General features: G+C 36.1%; 1 protein-coding gene across 1 annotated transcript in view; it reads left to right on the plus strand.

Moving 5' to 3' along the window:
- LOC104985510 (neurobeachin-like) overlaps nucleotides 1–18,022 on the plus strand; it is a gene marked incomplete at its 5' end in the record, with an annotated part of 408,530 nt that overhangs the window by 61,643 nt on the left and 328,865 nt on the right. Inside the window, one exon of the mRNA XM_010835724.1 lies at nucleotides 8,347–8,411. Coding sequence (XP_010834026.1) covers nucleotides 8,347–8,411 — 65 coding nt within the window. The remainder of the gene's footprint in view (nucleotides 1–8,346; nucleotides 8,412–18,022) is intronic.

Genomic DNA, 18,022 nt, shown 5'->3' on the forward strand with positions numbered 1-18,022 from the left:
TTCTTCATATATGAACATCTGTGTTTTTTTAAATGTTAATGTAGTCTAAAAATAGAACTAGGTATTCCAGAAGTCCAGAATATTGTAGGTCTTCAAGCAAAGATCAGCTAATTGTGTCAAAGATTCTTGCCCTGGGTAAAAAGGACAGACAATACATCAGTTTCTGTGCAACACTAAAATTCTAATGGCTTATCCAACTATAATTGCATTGTTATTCATGAATAAATATAAAATATTCTACTGTAATGTACATAACTCTGCTTCATGGTAATAAAGCACAAACAGGGTTTTAACATTCCAGGTTTAATACTAGAACTTCCTTCTATTTTTAAATGGTAGCATAGATAATGGCTATGAGGTATTTTGGGGTATAATTTGTATATAATTAAGTTATATATATATAAATAAATGGGATAATTTATTATTTTGCCAAGATGTCAATTGAGATAGTGTGCACTACATGTTTGCTATATGAGAGTGAATAAGCCAAGCAGACAATGAAGCATCAACAGCTCAATCCTGAATGGTTGCTTCCCTATTTATTGTTGAAAATAAGGAAATTTTCTCAATGGTTTCTTGCTTCTATATAAGTACAGAAGTTAGCCACAAAGTATTAGTACATAAAAGGTCTCAGAAAATACATCTTGAGAAACATTAAATGTCTATTTTATCTTTGGTTTATCTGTGAACATATTTGACAAACTAAACTTGCATCATAGTTTAATATAATAATACCCAGCACTTTTATGATAGTCCCATACAGTCTAGAGCTCTTAATTCTAAAGATATAATTTCTCTTATATTCATATTTTAATTTATCTTATTTTTTCTGGCCAAGTATCTCAAGTTAACAAGTTTTCAGCATCACTGTGCTGATACACCTATTCTTAGCTCTAGAAAAACATAACATTGAAAGATGATCATCGAGTGGTATGAACAGTATTATATAACTTAAGATAAAATAGTATATCAGTCAAGACTTCGCTCTTACATGTTCTGTTAAATGTAACATTTTTTTACCATTAATCATTGATATTAGAGAAAGACATTCCTTGTTATTTCATTGACTATAGACCAGTAGGATTTTGTTTTATTGGTTTTAAGTTTTAAAAGTTCTTTTTTCTCAAAACTACATTCTAAAACCCTATTCTAGCTTTTACTCTTTTCCTACCTATGTAAATCTTAAAATATGAAACATTCTCTTATTTAATAAAGTTGGCATTTCCTTTATTTCTTCTGATCATTTCTGGTAGCAGGCAGTAAAGAAGGAGTATCCTCTCAAGTTCAGCTGAATATAAATTTGCTTATATGTTGTATATGTTCATAGATATAGAAAATGCTGTTTAAAAATATATATTGTAAACCAAACTAGATTATTTTTCATTATGAATACAAACATAAGTATGTATATGTATATATTCATAAGATTATTTATTATTAAAAGTTGTAGTAATTTTACTACACAATTCAGCAATCTACTGAGATCCTACGTAACCTCATTATCTTTGTACAGTACACCAACTCTTCTTTTAGTGATCAACCAGATATATTTCCATGTTGCCTAATGATTTTTCTATTATTGACCTCCATATAAATAATCTCTTTGTACTAGTCATTGATTATTCATTTCTTACTTTCAGGTTTTCCTACAATGCTTTCTGTAAACTATTCATAAAAATAAGCAATGAAAATTTTTTTAAAAGTCTATACTTTGAGTACTTGCTTATTTTTCCATTATTTTGCATTCATTGAAAACATTACTCATCTCTGTTTTTCTCTCTGCATAGTATTTTTTTTTACTTCAGTCCTTGTACTTAACAATTTTTCTTATTGAACAGAATTATAAGCATGCCAGTTATAATGAACATTTGTTATAAAGTTGTTTTGAGGAACATACCTATTTCTTTTATTGGCAACTAATGATAAATAGGCATTAAAGATATAGGAAGTAAAAACTGATTCTGGAGTTCCAAAAGACAAGATCTCAGTTTAACCTCCCATTTTTACCTTGAAATATTTCCCTTATTTTCAAGAAATTTGAAATGAATTAAGTCTCTAAGGACATTAACTTGGTTAATTTAATTATATACAAAACAGAAGGCAATGGAAACTGTGCACTGAATTGATACAGAGGAGAAAACTGGTGGGGGAAAAATTATGTGCAGGGTCCAGTATTTCTACTGTGTTATCTAACTGCCATAAAGTGATTGTGAAGAGAACATGGGGATTTCATTGTCATCCTTCTGGAACCTATTTGTCTTCAAAGTGTTTAGTTTCAAAGGATCCTTAACTTGATATCCAAATCTCTGAAAAAGTCCTTCATCTTGAGGAAATGTTATGCATCCATGTAGAAGAGTTAAAAAATTGTGACAAACCTGTCTATACTTGACAGCTCTCAACACGCATTCAAACCCAGTTTAGTATGTTTCCCCACGAGGATAAAAATTTGATGCCTACGTTTAATTTACACCTTTTCTTATGGCTGCTCATTTTCTTCAGTAGTGGAGCAAGTGAGTGAGTGTATGTTTTCTCAAATGGCAGAAAACTTTGGAATGATTTTGTAGCTAAGATTTTTGAGTATACTTTTTTCCTGTCATTGCCAAGAAATTGACTTTGTTGAGATGACAATGAATTATTATTATTATCCTTTTGTATACATTTTTATGTATTCATTTACTTTGTTTTGGGACAGTGGTTAAAGTGTCCTTTCCTTGCCCAGCTACCTCCTATTTCTTAACTCTCAGTGTACTTTATATGTTGTGTACTTTTCTTGTCACAAAGCTTTTAATATCTCCCCTTTCAGTATTTTACTTAATTTTTATTTTTTAATTTTGGCTGTGCAAGGTGGCATATGGGATCTTTGTTCCCTGACCAGGGATCAAAGCCCCTTACCCTGTATTGAAAGCATGGGACCGCCAGGGAGGTCCTCCCTAATAATTCTTTTGAAACTTCTAAAATCAGTTACACAGCAACATGCATTTAAGAAATACATTTTGAAATGCAGAAACAAATGTGTATCAGTGTAAAGGAATAGAATCACTGCATAACCTCATTCATTACTCATTTTTTTACATGCTCATTATAAGGTAACACTTTCAGTCTTACACAAATACCATATTATGGGAATGAAATACTGTCTGAGAGCTAAAAAGGGCCATAGTAATAAGGGATGTGGACACTACAATAATTATGATGTAGTTATGATACAATAATATACTACTTTACAAATAAGTAGAAGGAATTTAAATAATTGAACAATTTGAAAGGAAATATACACATCACTTTATAATATCTAAATCACTCCATGCTGGTGAGTTAGGAACTTTGAGGTTTGTGTGTGTGCAGTCTTGTTGAGAGGGAAGAATGACTTTAGTCAGTAGTTCTCAGCACTAAATTCACGTCACAATCACTTGGGAAGCTTTAAAATATAATAACACTGATGCCTGGGCATATCTTCAGAGGCTATTCTGATATGACTGGTGCTTTTTAGCAACAGTCCTGTTGATTTTTTGTTAGTTCAGTCAGAACTCATGGATTTGTGATACTATAGATTTTAGAGAAATAAATTCAACAACAGAAATACATTGAGTATGTATAGTATGCCAGTCACTTGCTACTTATTACATATACATAGTTGGATAAAATAAGATCTTTCTTTTTATAAATGAGTTTATAATCTAGAGGGGACACATATGTGTGAGATACCACTACAAATTATAGATAATTATATTTCAGAGCGAATGTTCCATGAGTAATAAAAGTAATATTAAGTGGTGAGAAAATAATGATGTAGGCTTGATCCATTTCTCATTTCCAAAGTTTTAAAATTATTTCTTTACACACTTTGATATTTGCTTTGCCAACATAAATTATTGTTATAGTATTGCCTTTTTTCATAGGAGTAAAATCTGAAGACTCATTTACAGAATAGGAGAATATGCTATTTGTTACACTTCCTATGGGTTACTTTTTACTTCACATTTCATTTTTTTTCTTTCCACTTACACATTCTTGTTTACCACCAAATACTATATACCATATTTTGCTGACAATTCAAGGAGTTTAGAGTTTTCAACTAAAGATGCCCTCAAAATTGATTTTGTCGTGGCTCAGCTGGGTCAGGAAGATCATCCTCTGAAGAAGGGAAAGGCTACCCACTCCAGTATTCTGGCCTGGAGAATTCCATGGACTGTACAGTTCATGGGCTTGCAAAGAATCAGACACGACTAAGCAACTTCACTTCACTACTAGCACAACTGTCGTTTCAGAAATCATTAAACAAGCTTAAAACCTGCATTAAAGGGACTTCCCTGGTGGTCCAGTGGCTAAGACTCCACGCTCCCAATGCAGGGGGCCTGGGTTTGATCTCTGGTCAGGGAACTAGATCCCACATGCTGGAACTAAATATCTTACATGCGGCAACTAAAGACCTGTATGCTGCAACAAAGATCGAAGATCCTCCGTGCCGCAGCTAAGATCCAGTACAGCCAAATAAATTTAAAAACAAACAAACAAACCATATTCGATCTTGACATTTTCTGAGAGAATATACTTTATTTTGTGTGAAATACTTTGTTTTTCATTTTTCTCTCTCATTTACCGTTTTTTAAAGTAAAGAAATATCCACATTCCCTTATGAGGCATATTTAAAATTCACCGTAACAATAGAGATTAAAATAAATGTCTCATGCAAGATTCCAGAAAACAATGATTTTAAACTCTTAAAAACTTATGTTTAAAATATCTAGTTTTATTGTTACTTTTACGGCTTGTTACTTCTCTAAGCCTTCTATTGAAGTAGCACCCTGGGGTGCAGTGGATAAAGGGGTGATACAAGCTGTAACCCATGCCATCCACTGTAACAGGAGCATTCTATGCTCTTATGTTTTAAAATTCATATTTACTATATTTTCTTATATTACTTACAATTTTAAATTATATGGCTTTGTTTTTTCCTCTCAGACATCAGATAAATGAATATGTATGACCTGGACTTAGTACGTCTTCTGTCTGGGACTTTGATCTCATATTGCAATTTGAAAAATAAAAAAAATTAAACTCACTTTCTTAAGGAAAGACAACTGGTAACATTTTTTTAGCCTTATAAATATTAATTAACGTAGTTAAAAGAAATTGACTTAATAAATTAAAATTGTCCAAATTGATTATTGTAGTTGATGTGAAATTTTGAAAATCTTCACACTAGGTGAATTCTGCTTTGGTCCTTACTAAAGACCAGGCCTGGAAAACTACTCTTGTACCCCAAGCTATATAACCTTAAAGTGTAACCAGTCGGCTTCTGTGGTAGAAAATATAATATTCATGTTTGGCAAGCAAATAACTACTAGAACTAGAAAAAAGATACTGGGAAATGTATATTTATAATGTTTTAAACATAATATAAATTTCATATGTAAGATCTTTTTTCTCTGTTTCCCATCTAACATCACTAAACTTCAGAATTGAACTCTTGTTGCCTTAATGCTGTATATAGTCATTGTGCAGTTTGCATCTTCTATTTCTTCTGTTTCTGTGGTTACCACAGATGAATAAAATGTGCTTCTTCCTGCAATGATTCAATATCTAAAATCTAATCATATAATATGCATATAAACATATAAAAATGAAGTTGCAGAGACATATGGAAAGTACTATTATGTTATCAAGTTTTAAACTGTGTGTTAGAAAATTGGAATTTTAGCTTTTGTCATCTTAAAATCCTATGTCACATAAGTGTTTGATATGCAATGGCACCTCACTCCAGTACTCTTGCCTGGAAAATCCCATAGACAGAGAAGCCTGGTGGGCTGCAGTCCATGGGGTCGCGAAGAGTCAGACATGACTGAGCGACTTCACTTTCACTTTTCACTTTCATGCATTGGAGAAGAAAATGGCAACCCACTCCTGTGTTCTTGCCTGGAGAATCCCAGGGACAGGGGAGCCTGGTGGTCTGCCATCTATGGGGTCCCACAGAGTCGGACACGACTGAAGTGACTTAGCAGCAGCAGCAGCAGCATGTCTGAGAAAGGATGACCAGGACAGTTAGAGGTGGCAGAAGAGCAAGATAGACTACACCCATATTTTTTTTTTTTTTTTTGCTTGGGTTCAGAGAACATAAAATAGTTTCCCTTCCTATGGATGGGAAAAAATAGAAATAGAGATCCTTTCGTTTTGTGTTCTCTCTTTAGAACCAGCTATGTAAGTGGAGCCAGCTCCAGAGGTAGAGGTAGTTCCATCATTAGCTGTCAAACAACTCCATCAGCACTACACAGCTATAGCAAATACTAGAACCAGTCCCAGCAGTACCTCTGAGCTAGAACCAGTGCCTGCACTAGCACTGGAATAAAGGTAGGTCCACCTGTATATCTAGAGCCAGCTAGCTTACCAGCTCCTTTTTAACGCCAGCTCTGGCTTCAGCTCTAGAGGTGACATCAGTTCCAGATCTATAGTTGTCTAAAGTCATTTCTCTCAGCAATTCTCACACCAGGCCTGGCGCCAGTGCCAGAATTAGAATCAGTCCCAGAACTGGATCCAATTCACAACCAGTTCTAGCACTACTGTCTGAGCTAGAGTTAGTTTGGCACCAAATCCAGAGAGAGAACTAGGGTCAACAGCACACCTAGTGCCAACCTCAGCACTGTATCCAGCACCAGCACCAGAGTTGGAGTCTCTCCACAGCTAGAGCCAGCTCAGGCACCAACTCCTGGGCCCATTCTTCAGCCTGAGTTGGCACCAGCTCTCAGGCCATCCTCTGGCTCTGGTGCGACTCCACCACCAGAGCATCCCTTACCCTCCTCTGGAATGACGTCTTTTTTATTTTTGTAGTTTCACTTTCGTGTTTCATATATTTTGTGGTTTGCTATATTTTAATTTTTCAGTTCACATATAATAATATTTTTAGCTTATTATTAAAAAATGCTGTTAGTGATTAAAGGGTCTTGTATTTTTCAGTTTTCCTGAGCCAATGTATGTACATGGATGTTTTCTAATATTTTGCAGCTGTTCTTAATTTTGCTAGATCTTTTCTTGTCCTTTTCAACTACTCTTTTTCTAATCTTAAAAATGTGAATGGCTCCCAAGAATCAGCCTAGGTCTTCCTGTTTATTCTTCTTTGGAGACTTTGACTTAATGCTGTGCCTCAATTAATGCAAAATATATGAGGATAGCAATAAGTCATTTTGTTAAAATGTAGAGAAAAGTGTTGCCTATAATTGTTTTCAACAAAAATTATTTGAAAGGTTTAATAAGTTCAATACAGTGCAACAAAGATCTTATCATTTTGATAAAGGTTATGGCAGCTAAAATACAATATGCTCAGTTACGTCTGACTCTTTGCAACCCCATGGGCTGGAGCTCGCCAGGCTCCTCTGTCCATAGGATTTTCCAGGCAAGAATACTGGAGTGGGTTGCCATTTCCTTCTCCAGGGTATCTTCCTGACTCGAATTGAACCCGAATTTCCTGCATTGACAGGTGGCTTCTTTACCACTAGTGTTACCTGGGAAGCGTTTAAACACAATGGCTTTGCTGAAAACAGAGTCATTTAGGCTTTTATTAGATCATTCCTGTCCTCAGACTATCACCTCCCTGTTTCCAAGTTGTTGATTCTGTCTCCTGGGGAAATATAGATTCATGATTTGTTCTATTTCTTAACAGAGCTACTTAGAACAGAGAATATTTACAAAGCAATTACCTACTTTGGGGGACCACACTTATTCCCAGCATGTGTTCAAAGCTTTAAAAGGAAACAAGATCAGGAACAGAGTGAAGGAGTGACATGGAGACTGTGTTTCCGAAAGCCATAGTCATGGCCAACACTTAATTAGTAGAAAATCATGGAGGAAAACTCTATAGATGGGTGGCATGACTGATCAATAAGGATTTTTAATAAAACTTTATTAGGCAAATATTTATTTGTAGTATCATTGAAAGGGGTATAATCTTTAATCTAAAAAACTAAATTTGCCAGCTATATTAGAAAGACCAAGAAAATTAAAGTCCCTGGAATAAATTAATAAGCAAAAAGCTCTTTAAAACATATTCTAAATATGCCATAAAAAGAGTGTAAAATAAGCAACATTTTACTGTCACAGTGAGGATCTGTTCTTGTGACCTCACTTTCTATCTCAGTCTGCATCACTGGGAATTCAAAAGCGCCTTTTAACTAAACAATAAAGGATTGCTTTTAAAATTCTCATTTCTCAGAAAATAGCATTTGTTAACAATCTTTTAGAAAGATTTAGAAATATCACGTGGAAGTTATTAGCATCAACATGATCCTTAAACCAGATGTTAACTTTCATTTACGTGCTCATTTTTCTTACACGTGGTCTGCTCTCTCCTTTTAGGAATGGCAAAATTCTATTCAGAAGAATGCAGGACTTGCATTTATTGAGCTCATCAATGAAGGAAGGTAATTAATTGTACAGTATTTAGACAACTAGTCAGTGTACATTTTATTCCACTGGGTGACTGCTCTTTCCTGCCATCTGTTCCAAAAATATGTAACAAAATATATTTTAGTTAAATGATTTATCACACAGGTACTTATACCTTAAAGGAACAAAGTTTAAAATGTTTAGCAATTTTCATTTGGGAGAGGGGAAGCAGGTATGAAATAAAGGGACAAAGTCTGTAAGATTTGTGTGAGTTCTGAGCCATGTCTTACCAAATAGTAAAGTTGTTTTACACAGATCAAGTGAACCCAGCCTGCAGTCCCATCTGCTGCTCCATCTGTTCTCAAAGCCGTGTTCAGTGTTTACTCCCTCAGCCCGTCTCAGTTCGTATGAAGTAGTTTCATTCGACCATATCATGCTCTCTGCTATCCCAGTAAAAATGCGAGAGAAGTTAAATGTAGGAACTACAGTGGTCTGGCTAGGAACATGTTTATACCATTGTTAAAATGATGTCATGGTGAGATTTATATTTGAGCTCATTATTGCATTTATCACTTTTATGATAAACTGTCGTTCATTATGATTTTTCCTATACTTTATTGGCAGTGAATATAGTAAGACAGATGTAACGGACAACATCCTGACATGTATAGCTTCTCTTAGCCAAAGACTTGCATCCCTTACAACTTGAGTTTCATCTGTGACAGAGTGTGTTCTTTGGAAAATAATGCCTGAAGATTTGGCATAGTCTGTGTCTCATTTGAAACCATATTTAATTATATTAATAAAGAAAAAATTTTACTGTATGTAAAACTTACCTTTATCAAAAGAGGTGTCATGAAAGAATATTTTACAGGGTAGTCTTTGAAACCTATGTTGTTTGAAACCTATGCTATAAATACCTATTTTGAAAAAAGTTAAATACAATTTAGTGGTTTTTTTTCCATCAATGTTTTATATTCTGAGAAATAGCCTCTGTTTTTACAACAATTCATCTTACTATGCATTTCTCACTTAGATATTTTATGACTGAGTTATTTTTAGTCATAACATTACAACTCTAAATATTAAAATGAAATTTGCCCTACTGCCAAGCAAAAGATACAAGAGAATATTAGTTTTCTTTTATAGCATAATCATTTTAAACATAGTAATATACTCTACTTCTTATAAAACTTTATTGCGAAAATAATTGATAATAATTATTATCCATGTTCAGGCAATGAAAAATAGAAAAAAATTATTTGTTCAGGCAGTTCATTGTCATATGAGTTATAAAATCTCTCATTTCACATGATGCTAGTTTTGCTAACTCATTTCAGCTGTGAAGTAAAAAACGAAAATTATGCTGTTTATCAGGAATTCTGAAGAGTTAACAAATTGAACCTCTAGCTTGTAAGATTAAGATTATAGTTATTTCTTGGAAAAGAAGAAGAGTGAAAATTTTGCTAGTAGAGATTTTTAGCTTTTGAAACTGTTTTGTTATTCATTGGTAGTGTTTGGCATTTATTTTGATTTAGGGAAGGAGTTGGAATTATAGAAAGTAGTTATAATTTTTTTTAATTTAATCCAGGAAAACCTCTAAATGCTCATCATAATATTCTTTGTGCCATTTTAGGTTTGTTTTTCCATTTTTATACCAGTAGTTTCTCCAGTAAAAATGATTTTGGAACAAATAGTGAAATATAGCTAGCTATAAATATATAATCACATCTCATGTATATATTAACATAGCAAATGTCTATTTAGCACCTACTATATGTGACTCAGATGGTAAAGCATCTGCCTACAATGTGGGAGACCTGGGTTCAATCCCTGGGTCAGGAAGATCTCCTGGAGAAGGAAATGGCAACCCGATCCAGTATTCTTGCCTGGAAAATCCCATGGACAGAGGAGCCTAGTAGGCTACAGTCCATGGGGTTGCTAAGAGTTGTACCTGACTGAGCGACTTCACTTTCATATACCAAACACCATTATGGGCACTGGGAATAGAGAAGTGAATGAGACAAACATGTTTCTAAATTTTGGAGGAAAGACAAACAGACTAGCACATACAGTAACACAAGGGTGCTGTGATAGGGTCCGATGTTACAGGTACTAATCTGAGAAGAAGGAAGAGCACTTAACCTAGTCTGGAGGGGTGCATTCTCCAGTTGGTGGTAGTGTCAGGGTTTTCAAAAAGTGCATCCAAGCAAAGCCAAGACCATGAAACAAAAATAATCTTTCCAACAAATGATGCTGGAACAACTGGATGTCCAAAAATAAATGCAGACACAGACTTTATACTCTTCACAAAACTTAGCTCGGTGTGGATCACAGACTTAAATGTAAAATGAAAAATTATGAAACTCATAGAAGATACAAAGGAGAAAATCTAGATGATATGTTTGGTGATGAGTTTTTAGTTCTAAAACTAAAGGCATGATCCATGAAAGAAAGAACTGATGAGCTGGACTTCATTAAAATGAACTTCTGCTCTGCAAAAGACAGTAGCAAGAGAATGAGAAGACAGCCACAGACTGAGAGAAAATACTTGCAAAAGACACATCTAATAAAAGACTGTTATCTAAAGTATACAAAGACCTCTTAAGACTCAGCAATAAGAAAACTGATTAGAAAATGAGCCGTAGACCTTAACAAGTTCCTAAACAAAAGATGTACAGATGGAAAATAAGCAAAGGAAAAGATGTTCCACATCATAGGTCATCAGAAAAATGGAAATTTAAACAACAGTAAGATACTACTACACACCTATTAAAAGAGCCAAAACCCAGAACCCTGGCGACAGCAAGTGCTGCTCAGGCTGTGGAGTGACAGGAACTCTCATTCTTCGCTGGTGGAAATGCAGAATGGTACAGCCACTTTGGAAGACAGGTTGGCATTATTAAACTTAGTCTTCCCATGCAATACAGTAGCCATGCTCCTTGGTACTACCCAAAGGAATTAGAAACTTACATTCACACAAAAACCTGCATGTGGTGTTTATAATCATTTTATTCACAATTTCTAAAACTTGTAAACAGCCAAGATGCAGTTTAGTAGGTGAATAGATAAATAACTACCTATTTATCTGATGCATTAAGACAATGGAGTATTTATTAATTAGTGCTAAACAGAAATGTGCTATCAAGCCATGAAAAGACATAAAGGAACTTTAATTCCATATTTCAAGATGAAAGAATCCAATATATGAAAAAGCTACTGTATGATTCTAACTATATGACATTATGGGAAAAGGCAAAACTGTGGACACAGTAAAAAGATCTGTGGTTGCCAGGGCTTAAGGGGAAGCAGAGATGGATAGGCAAAGCACAGAGGATTTTTAGGGCATGAATCAACCCTGTATGATACTGTAATACTGGATACATATCACTTTGCATTTTTCCAGACCTTTGTAATATGCAACACAAAGCGTGAATGGTCATGTAAACTGTAGACTTTGGGTGATAATGCAGTCTATCAATGTAGGTTCATAATTTGTAGCAAATGTAACCACTGTAATGGGGATTAGTGATAATGAGGGAGAGTACAATAAGTTGGGGAGGACATCTGGGATATCTCTGTAACTTCTGTTTAAGTTTGCTGTGAACCTTAAACTGCTCTTAAAATTAGTCTATAAAAAGAGTGAAAGTAGGAGGCCCTATTGCCAAAAAAAGAACGGCAACCCACTCCAGTATTCTTGCCTAGAGAATCCCATGGACAGAGGAGCCTGGCAGGGTCCATGGGGTCGCAAAAAGTCAGACACGACTGAGCGCTCATTAGTTGGTATAGTACAGTAAACAGAGCACCATGTTAGTTGAGAACTGAGAAATGATTAGGACATGGCTAGATGAAAGGAAAAAAAAAAAAGTAGGAATAAAATTCTGGACTGAGGGAATAGTATAGTGCAAAAGCCTATTGGTGAGAGCCAGCAAGACGTGTTGCTGGAGAGCTTTTCTCAGTCACGCAAACAGCTGTTTCAGCGCATATTGTGTGCCAGCCACAGAGAGGCCAGGGTCATCCCTTTATGGCAAGAATCCTACCATGAAGGGGTTTGTAAGTAGTGCTAAGGATGCAGGAGTGTAAAGGATGGAAGAAGTTTGGCATAATCTGCAGAGTGACAAATGGATTTCTGGGGCTGGAGACTGGAAGCGAGATAGCTGTCTGAAATTTCAGAATCTCGTTGAAGAGAATGGTGTCATAAACCAACTAAGAGTGGCTATGAGGATGGAAGAAGTGGACAAGTTTGAAGTAGCTGGTGGCTCAGGTGGTAGAGAATCCACCTACAATGGGGGAGACCTGGTTTTAATCCCTGGATTGGGAAGATCCCCTGGAGGAGGGCCTAGCAATCCACTCCAGTATTCTTGCCTGGAGAATCCATCTCATGGACAGAGAAGCCTGGTGGGCTACAGTCCATGGGGTCACAAAGGGTTGGACAGACTGAGCAACTCAACACACAACAGAACACTTAGAAATTAAATCTACAGAACTGCTGATAGATTGAATGGTAGAGAGGACAGAAGGAATCATGGGTACTTTGCTTTCTTGTTTAAGAGCTGGATAATTTACAATAGTGTAGTTTACTTAGAACAATACAGAAAGAGAGACGTAGGTTGAGTAAGAGATGTTTTTATTTTTGGTTACACTGAGTTCATGGGCTTCGAAGGTGGAGTTAGTGGTAAAAATAAATAAGTAAATAAATCCGTTAGGGCTTTCCTTGTAGCTAAGTGGGTAAAGAATCTGCCTGCAATGCAGGAGACCTGGGTTTGATCCCTGGGTTGGGAAGATCTTCTGGAGAAGGAAATGGCAACCCATTCCAGTATTTTTGCCTGGAGAATCCCATGGACAGGGGAGCCTGGCAGTCTGCACTCCATGGTGTCACAAGAGTCAGACACGACTTAGCGTCTAAACCACCAACCACTGCCAGTGCAGGACAAAGCTTTGATCCCTGGGTCAGGAACATCTCCTGGAGTAAGAAATGTCAACCCACTCCAGTATTCTTGCCTGGAATGAGGAGAGGAGCCAGAAGGCTACAGTCCATGAGGTCTCAAAGAGTCAGACATGACTGAGCATGCAGTCACATGCTCTGAATTCGTAGCACCTATGAAAGTTCCAAGTAGAAATGTTAGATTGATGTCTTAGATTTTGGGTGTCAGGCTTCAAAGAGACAGCTCTTGTTGTTTAGTCCCTTGAGTTTTGTCTGGCTCTTTTCTGACCCCATGGACTGTAGCCCACCAGGCTCCTCTGTCCATGGATTTCCCAGGCAAGAATACTGGAGTGGGTTGACATTTCATCCTCCAAGGGATCTTCCTGACCCAGGGATCGAACCCACATCACCTGCATTGGCAGGTGAGTTCTTTGCCACTGAGCCACTTGGGAAGCCCAAAGAGACAGCTCATGTAGAGATTTAGATTCAGGAGTTTTCAGCTTGCATGCGGTCAGTGGGGGATAAGGATGCAAATGTGGTGCTCAGAGAGAGTGTGTAGAGTGGAAAACCTGGGGCCAGGCTCTTACTGCTGTTTCTGCTGGGAGTCTTCTTTCCCCACATCTTCACATGATTGATTCCGAAACCCGTCATTGAGAATCCGCTTAAATGTCACACTCTCAGAGAGGCTCCCCTGACCATATTATTGAGTCATCAATTCAGTAGCATTGTCTCAAAATACTTTCTTTATACAAGGTTCAAATACCAGTTCTCCTATTGATAAACTAGGCATGTAATATAATCTCCCTCTGATATTGTTTCACATCTTGCCTAGTTTCTCTGAAAGTTGGAAGTAATATATGACATTTTTTTTACAACTACAGTAATATTGGCACCTTAAAAATAGAAGTTTTTTTATTATTTTTTGTTATGACATATTATATTTTGCTGACTCCTATCTTTACTTTGGCCCTTTCCTTTTCAATTTAAACTTTTCTCTTTCATAAATTTGAACTGGGAGTTCCAAATCAAAAAAATATCATATTTAAATGGTTGGGATGTAGTTATAGTAAAGACATATTGCTTTGTTTATCTGGCCTATATTTGTTGATGCCCACTATATCCAGGCACATGTTAGATTCTTTGCATACACTTTTAGCACATTTGCATGGAAATGCAACATTTTTCTTAACATTTGCTAATACTGTAAAATGAAACATGCATAAAATGTTTTCTCTTGGTTGTTAAATATCAGTTTTAATTTGTCCTTGTGGGAATGAAGATAAAAATCTTTAAGTGGAAATTGTTATAAATGTTTATGCTACTTAACATCTACACTCGTGAATAAAATTCATCAATCATAGGTGGAGAAAGCAATTGTGCAGTTGTCTACAATTAACAGGACAAAAACAGTTGATGAATGTGCAGCTGAATTAAAATACTCCCTAGGACAGGCTGAAATTATAAACTGGATCATTTAAAGGAATCTAACAAAGGATCTTTATAATTAAAACAAAGCAAGGTTAATGGGATGTAAAATTGCCTATAATATCTTGGCAATAATAATTGGATTTTAAATTATTAAAATATGAATTGAACTATAAAGCAAATAAGAAAGACTTTTAAATTATAGAACTTGAGTAATCTTTTGAAATAAATTAATCATTTGCCTAAAATAAACCTTTATCACTCTTTTGGAAATGTATAGGATACAATTAATGAATATTCATGACAAGTCAGAATATATTCTTGTTTAGCATGGAATTTGACCTATGGTTCATGAGATTCCAATTTATTGGTTTGTTTTTTAAAATCTGAAAAATACATACCTTACATTTCTTACATTTTGAAGAAGAGAAGCATATTGCATTCAAGTATAATTTTTTACTGATAATATAACCTAAACTTTAATATCCTCTTTAATTTAACAAATGCTATTTAATAATTGAACCAATAAGCTTTAGTTTGCTTGAGTTTGTTTCGTGTCCTTGATTTGGCAAAAACTATGTTTTAAAAAGGGGATTCCCAGGTAGCTCAGCTGTAAAGAATCTGTCTACAGTGCAGGAGATTGGGTTCGATTGCTGGATGGGAAAGTTTCCCTGGAAAAGACATAGGCTACCCACTCCAGTATTTTTGGCCTTCCCTGGTGGTTCAGATAGTAGAGAATGTGCCTGCAATGCGGGAGACCCGCATTTGATCCCTGGGTTGGGAAGAACCCCTAGAGGAAGGCATGGCAACCCACTCCATTATTCTTGCCTGGAGAATCTTCATAGACACAGGAGCCTGGAAGACTACAGTCCATGGGGTCGCAAAGAGTCGGACACAACTGAACAACTAAGCACAGCAAAGCACATGTTTGAAAAACCAGCACCTTCAGACTCTATAAGAAACTTTTTTCTTAGAGTTGAGATTCTGATTTTGAACCAAGAAACCATAGAACTGCCTAAAAAACAAAGTTCCCTCTATATTTTTTCATGTAATACCTTATTTATACTTTTTTCTTACTATTCAGTTATTCATTTTAAATATTAGTAAATTATTAAACATATGAGCTTCATAAATCAGGTAAAAAATTCTGTGCTTTTACAAAATTTATAGATCTTAAACAGTATCGCTAATTTATAGACTTAAATTTAGATATTGACGATGAATAATACATTTACTGAAAACTAAGATAAACAGCTCCCATTTAATAATGGCTAAATTTCAAGTAAAAAGGAAACTATTTCAAGATTAGTAATCATAAATTTTATCTGAATTACATTTAGAACCATATTTTAAAAATATATGCATATATATATATATGTATTTAGGTTTTTTTTAGTCCCTCTGAGAACGACTTCAAATGGACTTTCCTTCTAGGCACCATTATTTTAGCTTTGGTGAGAGTTAAGTAGTCTGACAGAATGTGGTCCACTGGAGAAGGGAATGGCAAACCACTTCAGTATTCTTGCCTTGAGAACCCCATGAACAGTATGAAAAGGCAAAATGATAGGATACTGAAAGGGGAACTCCCTGGGTCGGTAGGTGCCCAATATGCTGCTGGAGATCAGTGCAGAAACAACTCCAGAAAGGATGAAGGGATGGAGCCAAAGCAAAAACAATACCCAGTTGTGGATGTGACTGGTGATAGAAGCAAGGTCCGATGCTGTAAAGAGCAAGATTGCATAGGAACCTGGAGTGTCAGGTCCATGAATCAAGGCAAATTGGAAGTGGTCAAACAGGAGATGGCAAGAGTGAACATCGACATTCTAGGAATCAGCAAACTAAAATGGACTGGAATGGGTGAATTGAACTCAGATGACCATTATATCTACTAATGCGGGCAGAACCTCTGAGAAGAAATGGAGTAGCCATCATGGTCAACAGAAGAGTCCCAAATGCAGTACTTGGATGCAATCTCAAAAAGGACAGAATGATCTCTGTTCATTTCCAAGGCAAACCATTCAGTATCACAGTAATCCAAGTCTATGCCCCAACCAGTAATGCTGAAGAAGCTGAAGTTGAACGGTTCTATGAACACCTACAAGACCTTTTAGAACTAACACCCAAAAAAGATGTCCTTTTCATTATAGGGGACTGGAATGCAAAAGTAGGAAGTCAAGAAAGACCTGGAGTAACAGGCAAATTTGGCCTTGGAATACAGAATGAAGCAGGGCAAAGGCTAATAGAGTTTTGCCAAGAGAACGCCCTTGTCATAGCAAAACCCTCTTCCAACAACACAAAGAAGACTCTATACATGGACATCACCAGATGGTCAACATCGAAATCAGATTGATTATATTCTTTGCAGCCAAAGATGGAGAAGCTCTATACAGTCAGCAAAAACAAGACCGGGAGCTGACTGTGGCTGAGATCATGAACTCCTTATTGCCAAATTCAGACCTAAATTGAAGAAAGTAGGGAAAACCACTAGACCATTCAGGTATGACCTAAATCAAATTCCTTATGATTATACAGTGGAAGTGAGAAAAAGATTTAAGGGACTAGATCTGATAGAGTGCCTGATTAACTATGGACGGAGGTTCAAGACATTGTACAGGACACAGGGATCAGGACCATCCCCATGTAAAAGAAATGCAAAAAAGCAAAATAGCTGTCTGGGGAGGCCTTACAAATAGCTGTGAAAAGAAGAGAAGTGAAAAGCAAAGGAGGAAAAGAAAGATATAAGCATCTGAAGGCAGAGTTCCAAAGAATAGCAAGGAGAGATAAGAAAGCCTTCCTCAGTGATCAATGCAAAGAAATAGAGGAAAACAACAGAATGGGAAAGACTAGAGATCTCTTCAAGAAAATTAGAGATACCAAGGGAGCATTTCATGCAAACACGGGCTCAATAAAGGGCAGAAATGGTAGGGACCTAACAGAAGCAGAAGATATTAAGAAGAGGTGGCAAGAATACACAGAAGAACAGTACAAAAAAGAGCTTCATGACCCAGATAATCACGATGGTGTGATCACGCACCTAGAGCCAGACATCCTGGAATGTGGTATCTAAGCAGACCTTAGAAACCATCACTACAAACAAAGCTAGTGGAGGTGATGGAATTCGGGTTGAGCTATTTCAAATCCTGAAAGATGATGCTGTGAAAGTGCTACACTCAATATGCCAGCAAATTTGGAAAACTCAGCAGTGGCCACAGGACTGGAAAAGGTCAGCTTTCATTCCAATCCCAAAGAAAGGCAATGCCAAAGAATGCTCAAACTACCACACAATTGCACTCATCT

The sequence above is a fragment of the Bison bison genome, unplaced genomic scaffold (genome assembly GCF_000754665.1).
Source record: "Bison bison bison isolate TAMUID 2011002044 unplaced genomic scaffold, Bison_UMD1.0 scf7180017864048, whole genome shotgun sequence".
NCBI lineage: Eukaryota > Metazoa > Chordata > Mammalia > Artiodactyla > Bovidae > Bison > Bison bison.